At 40.1% G+C, this 27,147-nt stretch overlaps 1 protein-coding gene across 2 annotated transcripts in view; it reads left to right on the top strand.

Moving 5' to 3' along the window:
• Window positions 1-27,147, top strand: part of Secisbp2 (SECIS binding protein 2) — a 37,290-nt gene that overhangs the window by 3,041 nt on the left and 7,102 nt on the right. For both annotated transcript variants that reach the window (XM_070033344.1, XM_070033345.1), the window contains 10 exons: window positions 124-370; window positions 615-750; window positions 3,305-3,534; window positions 6,324-6,399; window positions 8,198-8,400; window positions 12,361-12,483; window positions 14,767-14,856; window positions 16,837-16,969; window positions 22,694-22,860; window positions 25,316-25,454. In XM_070033344.1, coding sequence (XP_069889445.1) covers window positions 124-370; window positions 615-750; window positions 3,305-3,534; window positions 6,324-6,399; window positions 8,198-8,400; window positions 12,361-12,483; window positions 14,767-14,856; window positions 16,837-16,969; window positions 22,694-22,860; window positions 25,316-25,454 — 1,544 coding nt within the window. The remainder of the gene's footprint in view (window positions 1-123; window positions 371-614; window positions 751-3,304; window positions 3,535-6,323; window positions 6,400-8,197; window positions 8,401-12,360; window positions 12,484-14,766; window positions 14,857-16,836; window positions 16,970-22,693; window positions 22,861-25,315; window positions 25,455-27,147) is intronic.

Below are 27,147 nucleotides of genomic sequence, written 5' to 3'. Positions count from 1 at the left end.
AGGATTTTTTCAATATTTGAATGATCTAGCTAATAATCTTATATGATAAGACTTTAAATACTATAAAAATTAAGTTTGTTGGTTTGTGTCATAAAATCTGCAACTAAAATTTATACCTTTTAGACAGAAAATGTATACTGAAGATTTGGCCTTTGGAACTTCAACATTTCCACCCCAGTATTTATCTTCTGAGCTAACTCTCCATCCATATGCCTATTCTCCTTACACCCTTGAGCCTGCACAGAATGTTTGCGCAGTGCCTGCCTCCCGTTATGATTACAATCGACCTAATTGTTACCGAGGTTTTCAGTCAGAGAAGCCCAGAAATGAGCACATGTGCTCTCTCCCACAGGAAACAAAAGTGTTTAAGGTGAGGAAATGCTGTGGTTTTACTGTCTCATTGATTTTGTACTTTTAATATTTAAAATATAAAGAGTTGAAGTTTTTGCATTTTTAAGCATTGTTTATCTTTTTGTGATATATAAACATTTGAAAAAATGGTTTAGCCTGTCTTCTTAAATAATTTGTGATGAACAGTTACTAATTTGTGGTTTTTAATGTTTTTTTTTAAATTGTGGTATTTTTCTTACTTCATGTTGTTTTTTCTCCTGCAGAAAAAATCCTATGATGAGAGAAAAACATATGATGAGCAAAAGTTTAACAATAAAAGGACTGACAGTGTATCATCTGAGTTAAAGTCAACTAAAGGTTCACATCTGTCCATTCATGCTGAAAATAGTTTGAAATCAGGTAAAAATAAGCCTAATAGTATAACATCAACTGTCTGATCTATCCTAGAAACAGGTTTCTGTCAATTTGTTCATCATGACTGCTCTAAGAAATGAGACCTAGAGCCCAGCATAACCAAAGACATTAGACTTCCTCTGAGACTGTGGAAACCTTTAATCTCAGGCAGGGGATTACATTGTGTGTGCTGCATTGTGGCCTTAGGTCCTTTATATATGAAGAACTTGTCTGAAATCATAGCAAGGAAGTGATACCTGCAAGCTTCAAACCATAGACTAAGAACAGATCATAGCTATATTCTTTGTACTATATTTCACTGTGTTTATTCATAAGGATCTTATCTGTTTTTTTTGTGGAAAACTTTTAGTAGGTAAGAATGTTTGTGCCGAAAATCCCATCCTAAGTAATGCCAATAAGTCACCATTTCTCTTTTGCCATAAGTTATGTCTACTCTGGACTTGCAAAATTATGTTCCAGTCTAGTTGAAAGTGATTTTACATGATGTCATTTTTTTTGTTGTGTTTTAGTTTTTTGAGTCTCACTATGTAGTTCCAGCTAGCCTCCAACTCATGATCTTTGTCTCAGCTTCCTGAGTGCTGGGATTACAGGTGTATGCTATCTTGCCTGGCAAAAGCTATTTCTTTTTCTTTTTTATTTTAAATTCTGCCGAGGCCTAAGCCCAGAATCTTTTGTTTGTTTGTTTTTTTGGTCGGACATGGGGCTTGAACTCTGGGCTTGGGCGCTGTCCCTGTGCTCTTCAGCTCAAGGCGAGCGCTCTACCGCTTGAGCCACAGCGCCACTTCCGGTTTTCTAGTGATTTATTGGAGATAAGAGTCTCATGGACTTTCCTGCCCGGGCTGGCTTTGAACCTCAGTCCTCAGATCTCAGCCTCCTGAGTAGGATTACAGGCATGAGCCACCGGCACCCAGCTTAAACCCAGAATCTTGAGCCTGCTAGGCAAACAACTTTACAACTGGGCTGTATCCCTGGCGACATTTTTTTTTTTTGTCTGTGTATTTACAAGTTCAGTTTGATAACTTTCATTATCTATGTAACTTACTAATTTATATTAGTGAGTTAGAACTCAGACTAACTGGCACATAGAAAGTGGAAAGGAAAATTTAATTAGTACCACAGTAACGGTGACCTCCCACTCCCATGAGAAGGCACAGCCCACCTCATCTATTGCTTTGTGTTTAGGAAGGAAAGCAGGGAGGTTCTGGGCTTGTACCAGGCACTAAGCTAAAGGTGCTATCTCTTAGCTTTTTCTTTTTCTTTTTTTTTTTTTGGGTCCGGTCGTGAGGCCTGTACTCTGGGCCTGGGCGCTGTCCCTCAGCTCTTCAGCTCAAGGCTAGCGCTCTCCCACTTGAGCCACAGCGCCACTTCCGGCTTTTTTCTTTTTGCTTATGTGGTGCTGAGGAATCGAACCCAGGGCCTCTGGCATGCAAGGCAAGCGCTCTACCACTGAGCCACCTTCCCAGCCTCTCTTAGCTTTTTCAACCAAGGCTAGTGCTGTAACATTTAAGCTATCGGTCCACCTCTGGCTCTTTGCTGATTAATTGGAAATGAGTCTCCTGGATTTTTCTGCTCAGGCTAGCTTTGAACCACGCACGGTCCTTAGCTCTCAGCCTGCTGAGTAGCTAGGAATATAGGTGTGAGCCAGTGGTGCCAATTTATCTCTCTCATTTCAGGAGAAAAGATGGGAAAGAAGCTGTATTATGTCACCTTCATCCAGTTTGTGTCAACATACTGAAAGTAGATTGTAACTTACCAGGATATTTGTTAGAATTGTATGGATTGAAATTTTTTTTTTTCAAAGTGGTTACTTGACATAAGCACTGCCATTTCAAAGTAGCAACCAACTTGGAAGAACCATTTGAGTTAAACCATATTCTGTTATAAGAATTGTTTTTCTGGGCACTGGAGGTGTAGCTCAAGTGTAGAGCTCCAGCTGATTAACATTTTTCTGGCAATCTGGCCAGGTGTCCTGATTTTGGTAAATTGCTTGATAAACTTTTAACTCCTTTCAAGGTAGCCAATCACTTAAGGTTGTATACCTACATACATTAAAACCTGTGCCAACTCAGCCCACTTGCCTAGTTGGCTTCCTGTCAGTAGTAATGAATGCCCTTCTGCAGATGTAATCTTAAACTTTGTTTTGCTGACTTCCTTTCAAGTTGATGTTCTCATTTGTATAGGATACCCACCCCAATATCCCAAGACATTTCCAACAAAATTTCTAAATTTATAAAATTGTAAGATATATATTATGAATATAATATTCAGCTGTATAATTGTATGTGGCAACTATTTTATCAGTTTTAGACTTACTTTTAATATTTGCAGTCTATATTTTGGGTTTTCTGCATGGTGCTTCTGGTCGTTTGTGCTCTATACTATTAAGAAGAAGGTTAACAACATCAGCAGCAGTCAGATCTTTTGATAACAGCCTGATCTATCAAATAACATGGACTTTGTACTCTGAAATTTAAGCTGAAGTACTGGGCATCAAGCTAGATCTTGATTTTTACCTTTATTTTCCATTCTGTCATTATAGATGGTTATCATAAACGAACAGACAGGAAATCCAGAATGAATGCAAAAAATACTTCTACCTCCAAACCGGAGTTTGAATTTAGCAGACTGGATTTTCCTGAATTGCAGGGTCCTGAGAACAACAGTGTGTCAGAGATACAAAAGCAAACCAGGTGGGGACCTCTCCGCTCTGCCACAACTGACATTTCCCATGTAGGAGAAGTACGAAAACCAGATGCAGCAGTATCAGAGGTAATTGAAGGGGGTCTGTCTGCCCTCCCCTTCACACCCCACAAGTACATAGCCTTTTGTTTGTATCACTTCAAACAGAGCATCTTAAATTCTGCTGTGGGCTTGAAGTCCATTTTGCTTGGAGGAGGTGTTAAGGAGAAGCCTTTTCTAATGTACTTAGCTGACCTTCACTGTTCATGAGGTTAGAACATCCAGTGCAACTGCACTGTGTCTAGTGTGCTCCTTTTTATTTGGTGGCTCAAAATTATAGTGCTGCAGAAAGAGAAGATTCTTTCAGTCTGGGTTCTTTGACAGTCTGTTTTAAACATGGTATTTCCAGCATTATATTCTGACAGTATTTTTTCTGATACAGAGGAAAAGACTTGAAGAAATATTTAAAACTGCATGATGGAACTTCTGAGTTGTTCTCAACTTTTTAATTATATCTCTATTTATTTACTTATTTATTTTTTGTACTAGTCCTGGGGCTTGAACTCAGGGTCTGGGTGCTATTCCTGAGCTTATTTTTTTTTCTACCACTTGAGACATAGCTTGCTCCACTTTTTTTTTTTTTTTTTTTTTGTGGGGGTGGGAGGGTAGTTTATTGGAGGTAAGTCTTGGACTTTCCTGCCCTGGCTGACTTTGAACCATTATCCTCAGATTTTGGCCTCTTGAGTAGCTAGAATTAAAGGTGTGAGCCACAGCACCTGACAAAGTATATCTTTGTCTTTTAATAACACAGCAGATTAAGTAAAAGTTACCCTAATTGGTGCTTTCATTTTGCTGAGGGTTGAATGAAAATTGCAGTCTACCATAGATTGTAGCTGCTTCCTGCCCTGTGCTAGGATGTTCAGTGGCTGAATGGACTTTATGTGAGCACCACACAGAAGAGTGCAGAGTGCTGGGCCAGCTGCTTCAATGGGCACTCATGGGAAAGCAGAAGCATGACTGACTTGCTGTGTCAAAGTCACCTATTAAATAGGAATGTTGCTGGGTGCCAGTGGCTCACATCTGTAATCCTAGCTACTCAGGAGGCTGACATCTGAGGATCACAGTTCAAAACCAGCCTGGGCAGGAAAGTCTGTGAGACTCATCTCCAATAAACCACCAGAAAACTGGAAGTGGTGCTGTGGCTCAAGCGGTAGAGCACTGGTCTTGAGCTGAAGAGCATAGGGACAGCACCCAAGCCCAGAGTTCAAGCCCCATGACTGACAAATAAATAAATAGGAATGTTGTGGACTTTGTTCATCTTTTTTATGGAAAATGAGTTACTTGTGATTTGCCTCCCTATCTGGAATTATGTATAAGAAAATATAGTTGCTTGAAGTTGGCTTTCTATTATTTCTTTTTTGTTTTTTGTTTTTGTTGAGTGCTGAGGAATGAACCCAGTTTTCCACTTGATAGGCAAGTGTTTTACTGTTTGAGCTATGCCTCCAGCTGAAATTGTTTTTCAAAAGTTGCACATTAGCCTTTCAGATGTTGGACAAGTGTGAGCATGGTGGCACATGCCTGTAATCCTAGCACTTGGGAGAATGAGACAGGAAGATTAAAAATTGAAGGCCAGCCTAGGCTACATAATGAGACCTTGTTTCAAGAAGTAAAACAACAACAACAACCTACATAAGTATGTAGAAACAATCTACATTTATTTATTTATTTATTTTTTTGTGTTTTGTATTTTTTAATAAAGTTTGTAATCCAATGGACACACAAACAATCTACATTTATATCATTGGCAACGAAAAAGGATATTATTATTATTACTATTATTTTTTGTCCGTTGTGGGACTTGAACTCTGGGCCTGGATGCTGTCTCTGAGCTCTTCAGCTCAAGGCGAGAACTCTACCACTTGAGCCACAGAGCCACTTCTGGCTTTCAGGAGATAAGAGTCTCATGGACTTGACTTTCCTGTCTGAGCTGGCTTTGAACAGGGATCCTCAAATCACAGCTTCCTGAATATCTAGGATTACAGGTGTGAGCCACCAGCTCCTGGCTAGTAAAAGGATATTATCTAAGTTGTATATACTGAGTGAGATTTGATGGAAAGGAGTAATGTAGCTTTCCATATTATGTACTTTTGTATTTATAATTTCTATTTACCATGTTTTCAGATTTTAAGAAAAGCAAGGGCAACTGTATAGCTCTCTTCCCACCCTAGACCCTACCCAGTGTCCCATGATGTTAGTTGTTACAATTGATGAACCTTCATGGACTTGTCATTATCATCTATTGGTCATAATTTAGGGTCCACTGTTGGTGGTATACATTTTGTGGATTTAGACAAGTGTACAGTGATATGTATCATCATTCTACTATCCTATAGAAGTCATATCACTGCCCTGAACATCCATGTAGCTTCCCCAGTGCTTTCAGTGACCAATTTTGTGGGGGTTTTTTCTTCACAGTTTTGCCTTTTCTAGAATGTTGGAGTCATTTAATATAGGGTCCTTTCTGACTGGCTTCTGAATTCTCTTAGGAATATTCATTTAACACAATCCATATGTTTTCAAGGCTTGTTAGCTCACTTGTAAGAAATTGCCAGCTGTCTGTCAGAGTGCCTGTACCATTTTGCATTCTCATCTGCAGTGCCCCTCCTCTTTTCCATTGTCCAGTGATGTCAGTGTTCATCTGTATTTTGGCCATTCTAAGATTTGTAGTGGTACTTCATGATTGTTGTAATTTGCATTTCCCTAATAACATTTTATTTTTGTCTGAGACTGGGATGCGAACTCTTCCTCTGATGCTGTTATTCATTAGCTGTTGCACTATCACCCGAACCACACCTCCAACCCTTACTTTTTTTTTTAAGGGTGAAGTAGTGGTGAAAAACAATCCAGATAAACCTGTAACTGCTGCTGCTACGAATTCCCCTTCATGCGCAGGAGGTAAGAGTGCCACAAAAATATTTTTAAAAAATGAGTCAATATAGTCTCAGAGCTCATTTTTAACTCTAGTGTAATTAAATAATTTTTGTTTGAAAGCCTTCTTTAAGGTAGCTAATTAATTGTGGGCAAACTGTCACTGTTAGTTTAGAAAATTGAATGAGATCCCAGACTCATGCACAAAAAGAATAAAGTAAGAGATCAGAATTCTAAATGAAGGGTAAGTCCATAAGTGAGAATTTTATGAATTCAGAAATGGCTACTGCAGTATTATCTATTTTCAGAAGTTGGTCTTAGTACCTCCTCAGGCCTTTAAACAAAATTATTCAGTACTCACATGATAATATGTGCATTACATTTGAATATAACCTGTCTTTGTGAAAAATAATGCTTTTCTAAGATTTAAAAACTAGTGAGAGCAGTCTTTATTGCTTTTTTTTCTTTTGTCAGTTGTTGGGCTTGAACTTGGTGCCTGAGTGCTGTCCCTGAGCTTTTCCCTCAAGGCTAGTGTTCTACCACTTTAAGCCACAGTTCTACTTCCATTTTTCTGGTGGTTAATCGGGGATGAGTCTCATGGACTTTCCTGCTGGGGCTGGCTTGAAACTGTGATCCTCATATCTCAGCTTCCTGAGTAGCTAGGATTACAGGCATGAGCCACCAGTGCCTAGTTCTTTGCAGCATTTTAACTTGCAACCTTGCAGATCTGCTTTGGTATTTTGTTACTGTACTGTCATGAACATCAGGTAGTCTTCGGAAAAACATGGTACAAAGGAGTGAGAAATTCATCAGGAAAGTAAGGCAGCAAACACTGTCAGAGAATCCTGGCCAAGAAGTATTATATTCAGGAAGAATTCACTCGATTTTACTTTGAATTTTTTTTTTTTTGCCAGTCCTGGGGCTTGACCTCAGGGCCTGGACACTATCCCTGAGCATCTTTTGCTCAAGGATAGTACTCTATGTCTTGAGCCACAGCTCCACTTCTGGCTTTTTCTGTTTATGTGGTACTGAGGAATCAAACCCAGCCAGGGCTTTATGTATGATAGACAAGCACTAAGCCACATTCCCAGCCTACTTTTGAAAATTTTATTTTGAAATTTTGTCCTAGCAGAAAATTCAACTTTATTCCTTGGTGTGTGTTTTCTTTGGTGTTTTCAGTTTGGTATATAATGTACTTCAGTGTAGCTCTTCACTCCCATCAAAGCTTTGATGACTTGTAGCTCTATAATGGGAGTGCCACAGGCTGCTGACAGGTGTTCATCTGCCCATGTCCTGATAGATGTCCTTTTGTTTTGTCTATATATAGAGTTTCATGGGCACCTAAGGAGTAGTGTTGCTGTACTTATACCTGTGTTCTAAAAGAAATAAATTACCAGTTATTGTGGTAGCTGAAGTCTAGTGATCTTTGACTTCTGATGTTAAAGGTACACGTCAAGGTTAGTAGGGACAAAATTTGATCTTTAGCTTTTTAATTCCGTGTGTTTACCATGTGGACGTTACTGTGGATTGTTGTTCTTTAACTAAAATTATTGTTTGTCTGCCAACATGCATACCCTCTCTCCCAAGTTACAAAGCCAGTTTCTAAGAAAATTAACCATACAAGTTAAGGGGGAAAGAAATTCAGCATGCATGCTCCCAGAAAAAAGAGTTTAGTGAAGTCTGTAGTTTCCTAGGGGATATTTTGCAAATAGTCCAATTTTAGTTATGCTCTGAGCCATTTCCTTATGTAATGCATGTTAGAGTAATTAGAAAATTTCTATTTTACTGTTAAGATTGTTCAACAATTTTGGTTATCATTGAGCAGAGTTATCTTGGACACCAATGGGTTACATTGTTCGGCAGACACTATCTTCAGAGCCATCATCAGCTCCTAAAAATGCTGCTTCCATGATGAACCTGAAGACAGTTGCTTCATCAACAGATCCTAAAAATGTTAGTATGACATCTGAAGTTTTATCTTCAGATCCTTCCTACAACAAAGAGAAACATAATCATCCTGCTAAAAAGGTATGCATTACTAGAGATAGAAAGTAAGGTGGTAGGTGCAGGAGCTGGGGGAGAAAAATGCTAATGCATGTTTTATGGGGACAGAGTTCAACTGTCCAAGACAAAGAAAAACTCTAGAGGTGGAGAGTAGCAATGGCTGCACATGTATTCCTTGCTTCTGAACTAACATGGCAACATGGTAGATTTTATGTTAGGTTTACTGTACCACAGTAAACAAACAAGAAAAAAAAACACCTTTTTATTTTATTATGTTGACCTTCTGCAGTCTCTCCTCTGTCTGAATCCTAACTTGGATGGTACTTCATTCTATTCGGTACTGTCTAGTTTGTACTTCGCACCTTAAAAAGAAAGCATAGGGTCTTTAAGTCACCATTACAAGAGATAGTTTTTGTATGAGTGATAATGTACATTTAGACTTAAAAAGGGTCCATAAACTATTTTTGAATTTTTTTGGGTTGTGCTGTGAATCAAGCCCAAGTTCTTATATGTGCTAGATAAGCAATGTACCCCTCTGCCCGCCCCCTCCCCCCAGCTCTAGACCGCTTTAAGGAAGAAATGATGGCAGAAAATTATGCTCTAGTGTGTAAAAAAATTGCTGCATCTTTTGTCCCAGTCTCTTGTCATTGAATTTGAATGATTATCCCAGTACAGAGTTCAGCAAAATAATTGACTTCCATATTTTATGATCACCTGGCATATGGTATTGATTTTTAATTAATTGCAGTTCATTTACCTGTTAAGGGGTAGCATACTGGGGTAGATTAACATATATTACATATATTAATATATATTATAAGATATGTAATATGTATTATATCTTATTTTGTGCTGATACTGGGGCTTGAACTCAGGAACTAGGCATGATTCCTTAGCTTTTTCACCCAAGGCGGGTACTCTACCACTTGAGCCATAGTTCCAGTTCCAAATTTTGTTTTGTTAATCAGAGATAAGATTCTTACGGACTTTCTTCCCGAGTTTGCTTCAAGCCATGAACCTCAGGTCACAACCTCCTGATTAGGATTACAGGTGTGAGCTACTGGTGCCTGGAACATTTAAGTAGTTTTAGAAGGTATTTTATCAATCTCTGAATCTATTTTAAGAGCCTTTGTTGATTTATTTCTTTGTTTGCTTTTTAAAATTTTTTCCCCCTGTTGTAGGGCTTGAACTCAATGCCTGGGTGCTGTCCCTGTGCCTCTTTGTGCTCAAGATGAGCGTTCTACCTCTTGACCACAGCACCACTTCCAGTTTTTGACTAGTTAATTGGAGATAAGAGTCTCACAGGGGTTTTTCTGCCTGGGCTGGCTTTGAACTGCGATCCTCAGATCTCAGCCTAGGATTAACAGGCGTGAGCCAAATGGTGCCCAACTGGTTTTTTAAACTTCTAATTTTTAATTTTTTTGAATTTTAAATTTCATTTTATTATTATTTTTTTATGAAGCTGGAGATTGAATCTAGGGTCTCACCTACCTAGGCAAGTACTCTAACACAGAGCTACACTCTCAGTCCCAGTCTAGATATTCTTGAATTTCATGTTAGGTGGATGCATTAGATTGAAATATGGTATATCTTTAGTGTAGTATGTGCAATCCATTTGAGCATGGAAATGCTTTTTGGTATCCATTGGTATGGTAGCCATAGGTATGTGTTTGATTCTGTAATCCAGGGAAAGTACAGCAAAGTAAGATGTGTTTGTTCACACTACTCTGTGTTGAGAACTCTGCATCAGTGACTGAGTACAGGCAGTAACAAAAGCCCTCTGCCTAGTTCTTTAGTTGAGACTTCCCAGTTGTTGTCCAATTTCCTAATACCTATAGAATTAACAGGCTTTGCTCTACTTCTTAGAATCTTTAAAAGAAATTTTATAGGTGTAAGGAAAGTGTTTTAGGAAAATTCTAAAATAAGAATATGAAGATCTCTCATAATCCAGATGTTTTTATATACAATTGGAATAAAACTATAATGGCTTATTCTTTTATTTTTTAAAATTTTTTATTTTTTGGGGTCTGGTTGTGGGGCCTGAACTCAGCCTGGGCGCTGTCCCTCAGCTCTTCAGCTCAAAGCTAGCGCTCTATCACTTGAGCCACAGCACCACTTCTGGCTTTTTTCTTTTTGCTTATATAGTGCTGAGGAATCGAACCCAGGGCCTCATGCATGCAAGGCAAGCACTCTACCACTGAGCCACCTTCTCAGCCCCTGGCTTATTCTTTTAAAACTCTACTGTTAAACTTTTTTGCATAAATGATAAATAACACTATAAGGATTTATTGTTTTACTTTGGTGCTGGGACTTGAACCCAGATCCCCAGCCTCCCAGATCTCCCTTTGCCTCTTGATTGCTAACCCTCAGGAAAGCCTGCATTAGCAGTTTACTATACATCTATATGTTCTTCGTCACACTTATGAAAATACAACAGATTGATAGGACAGGGAGTTCTGTTTTGCTTTTCTAAATTTCTTTATGTTTTTACCTATCTCCCTCTAGCTTTTTATTGTTTTCTCCTGTAGACCAGAGATGGAACCTGTGGCTTTTAGTATGCTAGGCTGTGCTCTACAGCCATGTTTTTGTAATTTTTTCTTTTTCTTTTCATTCTTTCTTCCTTTTTTTTTTTTTTTTTGGTGCTTGTACTGGGGGTTGAACTAAGGGCCTAAGTGCTGTCCCTGAGCTGTTTTGCTCAAGGCTAGTGCACTACCGCTTGAGCCACAGTTCCACTACTAGCTTTTTGGTAGTTAATTGGAAATAAGATTCTCATGGGCTTCCTCTTGCAGGCTGGCTTCAATTTGTGATCCTTATGTCTCAGCCTCCTAAGTAGCTAGGAATATAGATGAAATCCACGGATACTCGGCTAATTTTCCAGTTCTGGGACTTGAACTCAGGGCCTGGGCACTGTCCCTGAGCTGCTTTTGCTCAAGGCTAGCACTCTACCACTTGAGCCACAGCGCCAGTCTGGCTTTATCTGTTTTTGTAGTACTGAGAAATCAAACCCAGGGCTTCACACATGCTACACAAACACTGTAGCACTAAGCCACATTCCCAGCCCCAAAATTTCTAATTCTTTAAAACAAAATATGATCACTCTATAGACATCCTTAACATTTATCTTTTCTTTTAAGAAAAGACAGATTTTCACTTAAGAAACTGGATTAGCTCTTCTAGGTCATGGAGAAAACTCATTCTTTTTATACCTACTGAACCTGGGGGGAATTTATACCCCCCTTTCTGGGTGAGGAAAAGAAGACTCAAACTTAACAAGGCCTAGCCCTTTTAGATCAAGATCCTAATGTAATAGAGAAAAACTTAACAGATGCACAGATTTAGAATAGTTCAAGAGTGGTGAGTGCTCTTAAGAAAAAACCAGGCAAGCTCAGAGGGAGAGGCCCACAGAGAGGGAGGAGCTTGCTGGAAATGAGGTGACTTGGCACAGTGAGGGAGCAGATTTAGCCCAGTGTGGGTGTTAGCTGCAAAGGCCCTGAGGACACAACACATCTGCCCTTACTGAGGAAAGGCTTGATTTGAAGGGCCGAAGGGAGTGGCAAGTTCAGTTTAATTGGGGACTAGACTTGAGTCTGATCAGATGCTTTAGGGTGATTCTGTTCATAGACAGATCAGGGGTACCTTCTTGATGTACTGACAGTAGTGGTATGATGTGTGAGAGAACAGAGGTTGGTACTACTGATTGTTGCCTGATTATTTCAAGGTGAAAGCTTAGACATATCCAGCCACCAGATTTCAGAAGGAATTGAGCAATCCATGTGGTAGTACCAGATGTTTTTCTTTTCAGAATTGTTCTACTGTGTGAACAGTAGCTTTTCAGAAGTAGGGGAAGAGAAGCCTTATTTTGACTACGGTTGCCATGGGACTGATAATCTTAATTTTAGCACCTACAATTGGTATCTAAAACATAATAGTGAAGATCCTATTGAGTGCTCCAAAATCTCACTAATTTTGCTTTTATTTTTCTAGTCTAAAGCATCACAAGGTGATGACCTTGAAAAGAAAGAAGCTTCCAGAAAGAATAAGAAAAAGAAAGAAAAGCCTAAATCAAACTATGAAATCTTGACAGTTCAAGAGCCACCAAGGATTGAAGTACATTTGTATTTATATTACTCATTTTGTGTTAAATGTGGACACATGAATGCATACTGGTTTCCTAAACGTTTAACATTTTCTTCAATAATCCTCTTCTAATACTAAAGAAAATAGTAACTTACTGTCTTCACCTTTTGACTTCCCAGATGTCTTATGGCAGACACTTAGTAAACATTTGAATGAATGATTGGTAGACAAAACTGCTTGTATTGAATTTAATAGCTGTTGTTGCTTGTTACTCATATTTCTCCTTAGTTTTCTCCTCTGCTTTAGGATACTCTCTTTTGCAGTATTATCCTGTTCTAGCCAGATTATCTTGTTGTAAAATGCTTCACTATATATAGAGAGACTTAGAATGTTATAAATCTGTTATGGACTCCAGTTTGGAGAATTTCATGAACTTCCTCCAAAAGTACTCTTTGTTTTCTAGGATATCTAGTAATGATGCATTTTGTAAATCAGCCAAAGTCCGACTACGTTTCTCACAGGTCTTGTTGTATTTTTCATGCTGCCTTGCCTGAGGCAGGTTCCTGGATGCTTCTGTAGCACTTCATAGAAGTGCTGCCCAGGTGTGCATCCTAGGATCAAACCCAGGATGTTCCCACAAACTTGGAAGAATGTTTCTAAAAGCTCTTGCAGGGTATCTATTTGATATTAGTGGTTAGGGTTGATGAGTAATTCATGTTTCTGCCTCTATTTCATATATAACTTTCCCTAAGGTATCTGTCTGATAGGATGACAAAATCTTGACAAAAAGACCTCTAGGTTATTTTTTAAGTGTTTTTGTTTTTCTGGTACTGAGGTTTAAGCTTGGTATCTCTCATTCTCTCTTGACTTTTTATTCTCATGGCTTGGTAACACCAGAGTCATACCTCCTGTTCAGCATTTTTGCAGGCTAAAGATAAGAGTCTCAGACTTTTCAGCCTGGGCCAGCTTTGAACCACAACTTCAGAGTGTGAGCCATCAGTACTCAGAAATTTCTAAGTGATTTTAACATTCTTTTAACCAGGCGTATTGTTAGCCTGTCCAGTATAAATTGTAGAATACTTAGGCCTACTGAAACTAGATTTGATTTTGTGTGTGTGTGTGTGTGTGTGTGTGTGTGTGTGTGTGTGTGTGTGTGTGTGTGTGTGTGTGTGTGTGTGTGTGTGTGTGTGTGTGTGTGTGTGTGTGTGTGTGTGTGTGTGTGTGTGTGTTTGCTTGCGTGTTTGCGTGTGCGTGTGTGCATGTGTGCACATGCATCAGGGCTTGCGCACTGTGCCTGAGCTTCTGTTACTCAAGGCTAGTGCTCTACCAGTTCAGCCACAACTCCACTTCTGGCTTTGTTGTTGTTGTTGTTTATTTTAATGAAGTTAAGAGTCTTAAAGACTTTTCCTTCTTGGGCTGGCTGATTTTGACTGTGATACTCAGATCTCAGCCTCCTGAATAGCAGGATTATAGACATGAGCCATTGCTGCCTGGCTGATACTTTTTTTTTTTAGCTCAAGGCCTGATATTTCCTATTTTTTTGTTTGTTTGTTTGTTTGTTTTTTGGTCGGTTGTGGGGCCTGAACTCTGGGCCTGGGTACCGTCCCTGAGCTCTTCAGCTCAAGGCTAGCACTTTATCACCACAGCACCACTTCTGGCCTTTTCTGCTTATGTGGTGCTGAGGAATCGAACTCAGGGCCTCATGCATGCAAGGCAAGCACTCTACCCCTGAGCTACCTTCCCAGCCCTGTTTTTTTGTTTTGTTTTGTTTTTTTGGTCATGGGGCTTGACCTGTGGGCCTAGGTGCTGTCCCTCAGCTCTTCAGCTCAAGGTTAGTGCTTTGCCACTTGAGCTACAGTGCCACTTCCAGTTTTCTTGTGGTTTATTGGAGGTAAGAGTCTTACAGACTTTCCAGCCTAGGCAGGAACTGGGATCCTCAGATCTCAGCTTCCTGAATAGCTAGGATTACAGATGTGAGCCACTGTGCCTCCCCCCCCCCCCCCCCCAAGACCTGGTATTTTCTGTACAGGCACTCTGTCAATTGAGGCACGCCCCAGTCTTTAAAAACATTGCCTTTGAAGTTCAAGATCAGTTCTGTAGGCTCTTTTGGGTAAACCATGATCCTTTGCTACTCTACCTTTTATTGGACAAGATTTAAAGCAGAAGCTCTAATGGTAGTATTTTGGGCATGTTTTATGTCAACTTTAAATTTCTGTGGATCATAGTAAAGAAAATTATAAGCTAGGGAAATTGCACTTAATGTATTTGCATTCTCTGAATGAATAAAGAACTAAAAATGTGTGGTTTGCTTAGGATGCTGAAGAATTTCCCAACCTGGCAGTTGCATCTGAAAGAAGAGACAAAGTAGAGACATTGAAATTTCAGTCTAAACAGCAGCCACAGGTAATTGTTAGATTTTTATCACTAAATTCTTAATAAAACCTACTTTTCAATTATTTGTTTACTGTGACACAGTTGGTTTTGTCTTGATCTCTGCCTTCCCTTGAGAATTGCTTCCTGAGTTGAGTCAGAAAGGAGGGGGAGTCCCTCCCCCACGGTATAACCCCTGCTTTCATTGTATTTGATGTTGGTATAATTTTTGGAGGGGAAGGGCAAAAACAAACCATTTAAATAGGGATACAGGTAGACCCATTGTGACAATGAGATGTACAAGTTGTTATGTTGAAAAACAAACTTTGGCTGGGTGGGGTGGAGAGGAGGAGAGGAGGAGATGGGAAGGTATGGGAAGGGGACACAAAGGAGGAGGAAACAATGCTTGATAAGAAATGTACTCATCACCTTGCCCATGTAATTGTAACCCCTCTGTACGGTATTTTCACAATAAAAAAATTAAAAAAAAAAGGAGGGGGAAAAGTTGACTGTTCAGGAAAGGGAAGAATTTATTGTCAAGGCCAGTAGTATGTTACATAAGAAAAATAAGAGGCAAAAAAAAATCTCAAGCATCAATACAAAAGCCAAAGAGGAAGTGATTCTTCTTGATCCCATAGATTCAGGTTGGAGTTGTGGTTCATAATTCCGATGGGGAACTTGCGTACTTTGGGCTATTCTTTTGTTGCTGTTTTTTGTCAGTTGTAGGGCTTGAACTTTGGGCCTGAGCACTGTCCCTCAGCTCTTCAGCTCAAGCTAGTGTTCTACCACTTGAGCCACAGTGCCACTTCCTGTTTTCTGAGTGGTTTATTGGAGATAAGAGTCTCACAGATTTTCCTGCTTGGGCTGGCTTTGAACCATGATCCTCAGATCTCAGTCTCCTGAGTAGCTAGGATTATAGGTATGAGCCACTGGTGCCCAGATATAATTATGGGTTACCCTTTAATATATATATATATATATATATATATATATATATATATATATATTATTTTTTTTTTTTTTTTTTTTGGTCAGTCATGGAGCTTGAACTCTGGGCCTGGGCAGTATTCCTGAGCTCTTCAGGGTGAGTGCTGTAACACTTGAGTCACTTCCATTTGGGCCATTCTTTAGAAAGTTCTTTGTTGTTTTGTTTTGTTTTGTTTTTTGTGCCCAGGTGACAGGAAAAGAATGGGTGGCAGGAGAGTGGGTATGAGAGTAGGGGCACTGAATGCCTTAGAACCAGTAATTGTGCTTTTTTGGTATAGCTTTACGCATTCTCAAAACTCAAATCACAACTCTTAACATTTACTTATAAAAGTAAGAGAGGCCTATATGTAGTATTCATCTGCTAAGTGTGTGATTTGGGTATACATAGACTTTTGTTTATATCCAAAGTTTTCATTACAGTTTATTGGCTCATTTAGGCAGTTGGAGAGAGAATGATGCAAGTGAGGCAGCAATTCTAGTCAAGTCACCTGACAAACTTTTATTTGCCTTAGTGTCTTGTCTGCCAATAACTCACTAGAGAAGTAGAAAGATATGTAGATGACTTTATATAAACCTAGTGCTCTGAATGAGGAGGTTCAGAACCAACCACAGTAGTATTGTCTGACACTATGAGATTGTTCTGACTTTACTTAAGTTGATTTAAAAAAATTTTTAACTCTTGGGCTGGGAAGGTGGCTCAGTGGTAGAGTGCTTGCCTTGCATGCATGAGGCCCTGGGTTCGATTCCTCAGCACCACATAAGCAAAAAGAAAAAAAGCCGGAAGTGGCACTGTGGCTCAAGTGGTAGAGTGGTAGTCTTGAGCTGAAGAGCTGAGGGACAGCGTCCAGGCCCAGAGTTCAGGCCCCACAACCGGATCTCCCCCCCCCCCAAAAAAAATTTTTTTTTTAACTCTTGTAGTCTCTTACATATGTTCATTTTAGCTTTATATGCAGTTTTTGTAAAATGAAAATCTCATTTTGTAAAACATAGTATTACAAGTAAACCTGTGGTTTTTGAACTTTCTAGAATAATTTTAAAAACAGTGGAAAGAAGAGCCAGATTCCAGTGCAGTTGGATTTAGGGGGCATGTTGGCAGCACTGGAAAAGAAGCAGCATGCCCAGAATGCCAAGCAGTCCTCCAGACCAGTTGTGTTCTCAGGTAGGTATATTCTCATTTTGACCAGGGCTCAAAACTTTTTTCAGAGGTTTCATTTTGTAAATACTGTCTTTTTTTTTTTTTTTTAATTATTTTATTGTAAAGATGCTGTTATACAGAGGGGTTACAGTTACATGAGTAAGGTAATGAGTACATTTCTTGTCGAACATTGTTAGACCCTCCTTTGTTTTTCTCCTACTAAATATTGTCTCTTACAGTGAAAAGTTATTTATCATTGCAACAAGGTAATGAGTACATTTCTTGTCGAACATTGTTAGACCCTCCTTTGTTTTTCTCCTACTAAATATTGTCTCTTACAGTGAAAAGTTATTTATCATTGCAACAAGTGTAGTATTGGAATAAACATAGACATGGGCTAATGGAGTAGAATTGAGAGTATACAAATAAACCCGAATATACCAGCCAGTTGCTTCAGTTATTTATTTATTTATTTATTTATTTATTTATTTTTCTGTGCTGGTACAGGGCTTGAACTCAGAATGTGGACTTCCTAGGCTTTTTTGCAAAGTTAGGGTTCTATATCACTTGAGCCACACCTCCACTTTTTTGGTGGCTAATTGGAGATAAAAGTCATGTGGACTTTATTGCCCAGAATAGCTTCATACTGTATTCCTCAGATCTCTGTCTTCTGAAAAGCTAGGATTGTAGGTGTGAGCCACTGGCTCCTGGTAACTGGTTGAATTTTGGCAAGAATGTTGGGTCCATTAAAATAAACAATAGTGGCTCTTCAGAAAGAACTGGACAAATGGATTTTCTAGGCGCTAAATAGTAAAGTTAGACCCTATACCTCATACTGAAATGAAACCAAAATGGTTAAAAACTAAAACCTTCAAATGTTTAGGAGTAATACATTATTCAGATATATACCTAAAATTAGCATAAAAGACAGTCTTAATTAAAATAGCAAAAATGGATTTGAAGCCTGGAACCAGTGGCTCATGCCTGTAATCCTAATTACTCAGGAGGCTGAGATCTGAGGATTGTGGTTCAAAGCCAGGCTGGGCAGGAAAGTTCATGAGACTCTTATCTCCAGTAAACCACCAGAAAACCAGAAGTGGTGCTGTGGCTCAAGTGGTGGAGTGCTTATCTTGAGCTGAAGCTGAAGAGCTGAGGGACAGTTCTCAGGCCCCACAACCGACAAAAAAAAAAAAAAAAAAAGTATTTGAAAATCAGCTCTTCATAAAAGACATAAGTGACTAGCGCTCATAATTCCAGCATTCAGAAGGTGGAGGCAGGAACATTGCAAGTTCCTAGACAGCTTTGGCTACACAGTGAGATCTTGTCTCAAAAAAACAGATTGATATGATGATATACATCTGTAATCCCAGACAAGCAGAAGGCAGGAGGTAGGAGATGATGGTTGGGGTCAGCCTGGATAAAGATAATGCAAGACTGTTTTTGGAAAACAAACTAAAAGCAAAAGGAGTAGGGTTGAGGCTCAAATGATAAGAGCATTTGCCTAGCAAGCAGGAGGCCTTGAGTTCAGTTCCTAGTGCTGCATATAAAAAACACCTCCCCCCCCAAAAAAAAAAACCCTTACCAATGAACACATGGAAATAGTCAACATTATCAGTGATCAAGGAAATGCCTATCAAAACTACATAAAGCACCATTTTGTTAGTATTAACTATTTTCCGCTTTTTATTATGAAAAATTGTAAGTAGAAGGAATATTATGAACTCTTCAGTCAGTACCATCAGCCAACAACATTGACCATGTTGCCAGTCTTATATCATCTGAAATCCTTCATTTTCTTAAGGATTTTAGAGCAACTTGTAGTTATCATTTTACCTATAAATACCTCAATATGTGTCTCCTACATTAATTTAAAAAAAAACAAAACTAAACCCTGTTGTCATCCCCTCTGATAATTCAGGTACAATCTATTCAAATATTCCCAAACTTTAAAGATTCTGAAAAATGTTTCAAGTATGTTTTAAAGCTTCCTTGATTACCTCATGAATTTGGGCAGTATTCATAGTAAGATTCAGTTTCATACATCATATGTCTGATTAATTCTTACATTGAAGCTTAATAGGCAATCTTCCCTAGAAATAACCTCTAAGTTTGATAAAAAGCCTAGAGTTACACCATTTTGTATCAGTGTTTACAGAGCAATCCAGAGGCTTTACTAAGTGCTGATACTCTTACCTATGAGCAAAAGCAGCTTTTCTTCAGTAGCTAGCTTTGGAATTCCCTCATGTATTATAGCAGAAATGGCCTTAACTTTGAGAACTCTCAGAGCAGGTGTTTTGAGTAGCCTCTGTAGCGCTCAGTAAAGTCTGGAGAGTGTTCTTCCAAACACAGATATTACAGCAAGTTTCCTGGGGAACCTGTAGGAAACTTGCATGATATTGGTGGTGTACCACAGAGTCTTTGTTGTTGAGTAATTGAAAGTTGAAGAGGGGTTGCCACACCAGTGCCAACAGCCCTCTTACTGGAAGTGTTAAATCATGAGGAGCAGAAGATAGAGGAAGAGCCATTGATAACCAAGGTTATCTCTGAAGCTTAGAGCCTAAGTATGCCTAGGAATAGAAAGCAGAGCTAGAGCCAAGGTTGGTTTTATACTTTTCTGTGCTGTTTTACATTGTGTCTATTTCTGCTTGTCCTGCTTTCTTTTGTTCCTGTGCATTGACATTGCACACCATTGGGAACAACGCTTCTCAAGCAGCACAGTAGGTCATTTCCTAGGGCCCAGGTCTGGAGTAGAACATGGAGATGCCATGGAGCCCAGTGTCTGTGAGGCAGTCAAACCTGTTTCAGTTGCATCTGATGCCTGTTACTGCAGGTGTAAAATATTGACCAAGATGAAGTATTAAAAAAACAAGGAAAGGAGTAGGTCTTCTCTAAAGGTGATCCTTTTAGGCTCAAGTTGGACATGTCACAATCTGAAATAATTAGCAGAATGGGAGCCCTTGTTCACAATTGGTTTTTAGATAGTTTAAAAGAATCAGTTGCAGCTAGGATTTTGACAGCATTGAGATGGTATTTTGGCTAGAGATGCCAAGTGTGCCCACATCCTGACTGCATACTGCCTTCCCTTTAGGACTCCCCTGAAAACATCCTTCACTAGGAAAAGTTAAAATTAGAAAAACTTAATTCAGGTGTGTGTGGTGTGTGTGTGTATGTGTGTGTGTGTGTGTGTGTGTGTGTGTGTGTAAAAATGTAATTCAGAGTGTGTGTGTGTGTGTAGAAAAATGTAATTCAGAGTGTGTGTGTGTGTGTGTATCCTGAAGTTTGAACTTAGGGCTTTGGTGTTGTCCCTGAGCTTTTGTGCCCAAGGCTAGTGCTCTGTCACTTGAGCCACAACTCCACATCTGGCCTTCTTGGTGGTTAATTTGCGATAAGAGTCTCACGGACTTTCCTGTTGGGGATGGCTTTTAACTGAGATCCTCGAATCTCAGCCTCCTGAATAGCTGGAATTATAGGTGTGAGCTTCTGACGCTAGGCTGGAATTCAGGTTCTTGGTTATTGTTAACTGACTTAGTTCCATGCATCCCTGGGCAAAACTAGCTAGACGATAACTCTGGGGCCTTCTAGGAGTTTCTACCTGCTCCCAGCTCAAGTCCAGTTTTCCAGCTGGTTCGTAAGTTAATGAGAGGAGAGATGTACTTACCTTAGCATAAGGAAAAATAACAACAGCTACCTACCAGTCTTTAGCTCTGAGATGTTTTGTTTTTGAATCTAGTCTGGGAATCTCCCTTTTGAGAGGAGTATTTTGTTTTTTAATATTTAATATGTGTTGATGTTATTTTCCCATCTGCTATTAAGGAATTTTTTTAATTTCATTTATTTTTCCTCCCATTGTCTTTTATAATGAGTGTCTTTAGAGTGCTATTTTTGGTCAGTCATGGGGCCTGAGCTCTGGGCCTGGGCACTGTTCCTGAGCTCTTCAGCTGAAAGTAAGTGCTCTACCACTTGAGCCACAGTGCCACTTCTGGCTATTTCTGCTTAAGTGGTGCTGAGGAATCAAAACCAGGGCCTCATGGACTCAAGGCATAGAGTGTTGTTTTTTTTAAACTTCAGTTTTAAAAATTATTTTCTAAATGGTTACTCTACTGCTTATAATCTAGTTTTTTACAGTGTGTCCAGGTGTGACCTATTATCCTACCTGGGGTGGATTGTGGGTTTTGTTACTAGAGATTAAAGTGCAATATATTGGGAGACAATGCAGTAGCCAGACTACGTAATTTGGGTCACAAATACAGGCACATGTATTAGATAGGACAAAGATGACTTTATGCAAGCTGAACTATACTTGGCCTACCAAAGAGGCAGGCTATTCCTGGTACCACAGTCCCAGTGGGAAGTTATACATCCAACTTGAATGGAATGATTAGGCTCTTGTGCTGCTCTAAGTCTTTCTTGATTTTGCTAGAGGCTGATAGGATTGCTTTGGGCAGTTGTAACTACCTTTGTAACTACTTTGAGGAAGAGATCAGCCTCACTGCTGTGGGAGCAAAGATTCCAGAGTCCACTGTGGCTGCTCTGCCCAGAACTGCCTGGCAGTAGGGAATAGGAGCTGCAGAGCTGAGAATCCAGGTGAAGGTTTTGCCCATATGAAGGGCTGATCTTGATGGTGGCATTGGGTACGAGGTGAATAAGCAGATGTAAGCAGGGCTGTTGTACTTATGTGTGTGTTTTAAACACTGGAATGAGACTCTGTAGATGTAAGCAGCTGTGCTTAGCTTAGGTGAGAAGCAGTCTCAAATGCAGGTAGAATTGTCTTGGACAGCTGTGTAAGTGAATGCTTTGTCCTGAAGTAGGGGGATTGCATAAATGAGATTGAAGAGGCAGATCTGAGAGACAAAGCATGTATTATAAGACTCCATATTGTGTTATTAAAAGAGGGTGACTAAAATATATTGGAAACAGATAGATGGTTGTTGAAATATGATGAAGGGTGCATGGGGATTTGTGGTGTAGCATTCCCTTTGGCATCTGCTTGGAAATTTTCTTAATTGAAAAGCAGAGAACAGGATGTGCTTCTGTCATTTTAGCACTTGGAAGATAGATAGGAGAATCACTAGTTTGAGGCTAGGTTTGGGCTACATAGGGAGACCTTTTCTCAAAAAAACAAAAATGGAAGTTTTGGAAAAGACAGAATTTTTTTCCTCTATATAGTTACTAAGATGAGAAGTAGGGTGTTCAGGAGAGTTAGTGTTGAGTCAGGTGGAGAGATTGATTACACCATGCTGCCTATGGTGAGATTGGGAAACAAGCTTATATCCAGAAAACTGAAGAGAATCAAATAGAAATATTACTGGAGTTGAATAAGGGCCTTGTAAGATAGCTTGATAGAAGGCGCATGTGTGGAAAGCAATACCAGTTTCTGCAAAGGCAGTGCTAGTTCACTGTGTGGTGGGCAGGGCTGATTTCCCACAGCAGTGGTCCCTGGTCAAAACATGAGATCCATACATTATTAGACTTATTGGGAGTCAGCAGATTTGATTATATGGGTAAAGTTTACATCTTTCTGAAGTAATTGATAGATTTGAGATCTCATCCAAAAGGTAATAAATTTCATTTGGAATCATTGCCAGTGAGAAGAATGTGTGACAGATTGCTTGGCAGAGATAAGAAAAGTTGTGGGGTCTGGCTGGGGAGGCATGGGAGACTCCGTCAAATATCCTGGACAGACAGTATGGAGAGCTGGTCAGGACCATTGGAAAGTGACCATGTGACATATGTCCCACCATGCTACAGTTGGAGCTGTGCCAGTCCTTTCCAAAGGAGCTACCTCGGGGGAGAGAAACCACCGCTTCAATCAGGTGAAGACTCCGCACAACCCTCTAGATTCTAGTGCCCCCTTGATGAAGAAGGGGAAGCAGAGGGAGGTCCCCAAGGCCAAGAAGCCCACCTCACTGAAGAAGGTATGTGGAGTGTTTCCATGGAAGCAAGGCGCTGGCAAATGAGTACAATGTCACATATCCATACTGACTTCTGCTTCTTGCATCTTTAGTTTTTAGGTTATTATTATGTGGTGGCCAATGCTTGTAATACCAGCACTCAAGAAGGAGAGGCAGTAGGATCATAAATTTGAGGTTAGCCTAAGATATATAGTGAGACCTGCCTCAAAAACAAGCAGCTGGATTCCATGGCTTGTGTTCTGTAATCGAGCTACTAGGGAGGCACACACCAAGACGATTGTAGTGAGTCCTACCTGGGAAAAAAGGTCTAAAGACTCCATTTCAACCAATAGCTTGATGCTGTGTTATACATCTCTCATCTCATTTCATCTGTGGTGGGAAGTAAAAAATAGGAGGTATTATGGTCTATACATTATTGAGGCTGGCCAGGGCAGAAATATGACCGTATCTCAAAAATATCCAGAGTAAAAAGTGGCTAGAGGTGTGGTTCAACAATAAGAGTATGTGCCCAGCAAGAGTGAAGCACTTAGTTCAAGACCCAGTACCATCCAACAAGCAGCCAAAGCTTATGTTACTTGTACATGTTGCATAACATTGTGTTTTGTGTTTCTTTAGCATATTGCCATAGCTGTTTACTTGTTACTTGTGTTTTTACTTAGTGTGTTACTTGTTTACTAATGTTATTTGGTACTGTTTAACAAAACTGGTACTGTCTATTTACATCCTATGTCTGAGATGTTTGACCACTGAGTGTGGATCATACTTTGTTTCTAATTTCTATCAAAATTTTATGTTGAAAAAAATGTGTATTTTTTATCAGCAAACATTAATTGTATAAGAGGAGTTTCATTGTGACATTTCTATATATGTATGCAGGGTATCCTAATCAAAGTCACCCCTTCCATTCTCCCTTATCCCCCCACCCTGTTCTTAAAATGATTTTAAAGGTCCCGTTCTATTTTCATATGAGGCAATGAAGTTCTCCATATTCATATAATATTCAGGGCCTGGACACTTTCCCTAACCCTAACATTCTACCACTTGAGCTGCAGCACCATACCTGGCTTTTGAGTGTTTAATTGGAGATAAGAGTCTCACAGGGACCTTTCTGCACAAGCTGGCTGTTTTAAAAAAAATTCTTTTTTTTGCCTCTGGTCATGGGGCCTGAACTCTGGGCTTGGGCGCTGTCCCTCAGCTTTTCAGCTCAAGGCTAGTGCTCTACCACTTGAGCCACAGCGCCACTTCTGGCTTTTTTCTTTTTTTTTTTTTTCAAACCCAGGGCCTCATGTATGCAAGGCAAGTGCTCTACCACTGAGCCACCGTCCCAGCCCCCATTGCCTACTCTTGAAGATGGCCATGACCCTCATTTTCTCAGCCATGATGTGATGCATTGTATGAAGTAGGGCGCCATCACTTCAGGTGGAAAAACAAAATTTTTTTTGTGTGTTGGTCCTAGGGCTTGAACTTAGGTACTAGGTGCTGTCTCTGAGCTTTTTCACTCAGGTCTAGTACTCTATTGCTTGAACCACAGCTCTACTTCTGGCTTTTTAAAATTATTATAAAGGTGATGTACAGCTGGGTGCTAATGGCTCACACCTGTAATCCTAGCTACTCAGGACGCTGAGATCTGAGGATTATGGTTCGAAGCCAGCCCGGGCAGAAAAATTTCTGAGACTTTTCTGGAAGTGGAGCTGTGGCTCAAGTGATAGAGCTCTAGTCTTGAACAAAAGAAACTCAGGGATAGTACCAAGCCCTGATTGATTGCAAGCCCCAAGACGAGCAAAAAGTAAACAAATACAAGTGATATACAGAGGGTTTACAGTTCCATGTCAATCTAACTAAGAGTATATTCAATATCATTCCTTCATTTCTGGCTTTTATGGTATTTAATTGGAAGTAAGAATCTCATAGACTTTCCTGTTCACGCTGGTTTTGAAGTATGATTCTCAGATCTCAGCCTTCTGAGTAGCTAGGATTATAGGTGTGAGCTATTAGTGCCAGGCTCTTTTCCTTTTTTTTTTTTTTTTTTTGTAACTTTAGAATAGCACAAACAAAACCAGAAAGGGGGAAGGAAGTTACTTAACACATTCTACTTTTGGTCACCAAGCTGTTCATTCATTGTTGACTATTAACTACTTGTGTGCTAACCTCTAATTTGGTTAGTCACACACTTTTGTGGTATATATGCTTCATGATTATTGAGGTGCTCATGCTTGAGTAACTGTTGAATCCTAGAGTTGGTTTAAGTCAGGTTCTCATGTGCTGGCTTTGCATTCCCAAGATCACCATGGTGCTCTCAACATTGGGTATGGGGATTAGATCAGTCACTGGAGAGTGGGGAGCATGGCCGCACTACAGATGCACAACCAGTGAGCAGTACTTGGGAAATTTATTTTGCAGGAGAATTTGTATTGTACATTATTTGGGTATGTAAGTTGTTTGGTTAATTATTTTAAAGATTATTTTGAAAGAACGACAAGAGAGAAAACAGCAGCGACTCCAAGAAAATGCTGGGAGCCCAGCTATGGCCAATGATGATGCCCAAGATTCAGAGAATGGTGCAGATGATCGGGCCCCTGACCTGGCAGAGTCCACAGGTACCAGTTTCTTTGTATTTATGCTGGAAAGACTTCCAGGTGGGAGTAGCAGTGAGAAAATGGACTGTGTCCAGGAGCTGTGCTAGATTCTGCCAGCTCCTTTTGTCTTTATGATAGAATGCAGGTTAATGCTGCATGTTGGATATAGAAGTTCTCACACTCCAGCTTTACAGGGAATGAAGTCCTTTTGATGGAGTAGAGCATCCTAGGCCTTTGATTCTGGGGTTTCTGGGAGACAGAGGAGATACTTGTGAACTGTGTGCCATTGGGATTCTTCTAATTTGAAGTGGCCTTGAGAGTGACCCCATCTCACCATCTGTAGTGCTATGTACCAACAAGAGTACAACACATACAGGTGTGTGTGTAGTAAATTTATTTCTGAGTTGTCTGTTCAGGTAAGTGTAGAGAGCATGAAGGTTACCACTTGAGGGCTTTTCACAAAGCGTGAACATAGCACCTGGATGAGGAAAGCAGAGTAGAACCCAGGGAAGACTGCCTTAATGTGGCACCAACACTGGAAATTTGAATGGGTGCCACTTAGTCTCTGGTTCTTTTCTCTCAGTGCTTTTGATGGCACCCAGATACAGTTCATTATTTTCTTCCTTCATCTAGATGTTATATTTACCTGGATAATGTGCCCAGTATGGATAGACACTGAGGCAATTTAGTCCTAGACTCTGAGTAAGGTTGCTCTGGACAGTGCTGAGAATGTGGCTTAGACAGCATTGAGTAGTCGCTTCTGTGGGCATCTCTTGACGTGGGTTTGCTCTAGGGGCTCTAACATACAGACCTGTGGTATAATGCCGGTTATACCCTTGGGTGGATGAGACTTGTGCACACTCCCATCCTCGCCAGTTTTTGATGGCGACATGTTATTGAACTATACCCACATGTTAAACAGACTTCTACTAAGGCACTGGTAGGTTTCTTTTTCCTTTTTCTTTTTCTTTTTTTTGTCGGTCGTGGGGCTTGAACTCTGGGCCTGGGCGCTGTCCCTCAGCTCTTCAGCTCAAGGTGAGCGCTCTACCACTTGAGCTACAGCGCCACTTCCGGTTTTCTGGTGGTTTATTGGAGATAGGAGTCTCACGGTCTTTTCTGCCCGGGCTGGCTTTGAACCGCGATTCTCAGATCTCAGCCTCCTGAGTAGCTAGGATTACAGGCGTGAGCCACCAGCGCCCGGCTCTTTTTCTTTTTTTTTAAATGCCAATACTAGGGTGTGAACTCTAGGCCTGGGTGCTTTCCCTTAACTTTTTCATTCATGGCTAGCACTCTACTATTTGAGCCCTAGTTCCATTTCTAGCATTTTGCTTGTTAATTAGAGATAAGACTCTCAAGGACTTTCCTGTCTGGGTTTGCTTTAAACCCTTATCCTCAGGTCTCAGCCTTCTGAATAGCTAGGATTACAGGTGGGAGCTACTGGTGTCCAACTTCACCAGTGTTTCTTTATTGTGTTTTTTTCTATGGTGCTTGGGATCAAGCCCAGAGCAGATATGCACACGCTAAGCTATACCATTGAACTCAGGGCCTGGGTGCTGTCCTTGAAGCTTCTGTGGCTCAAGGCTAATGTTCTACCACTTGAGCCACAGCACTACTTATGGCCTTTTCTGTAGTGCATTGGAGGTAAGAGATCTCAGCCTTCCAAGTAGCTAGGATTATATGTGTGAGCCACTAGAGCCCAGCTTAGGATTTTTTT

This window comes from Dipodomys merriami, unplaced genomic scaffold, assembly GCF_024711535.1.
Source record: "Dipodomys merriami isolate MVZ:Mamm:240054 unplaced genomic scaffold, mDipMer1.0.p SCAF_22, whole genome shotgun sequence".
NCBI lineage: Eukaryota > Metazoa > Chordata > Mammalia > Rodentia > Heteromyidae > Dipodomys > Dipodomys merriami.
This window is presented reverse-complemented; position numbering and strand designations above follow the sequence as displayed.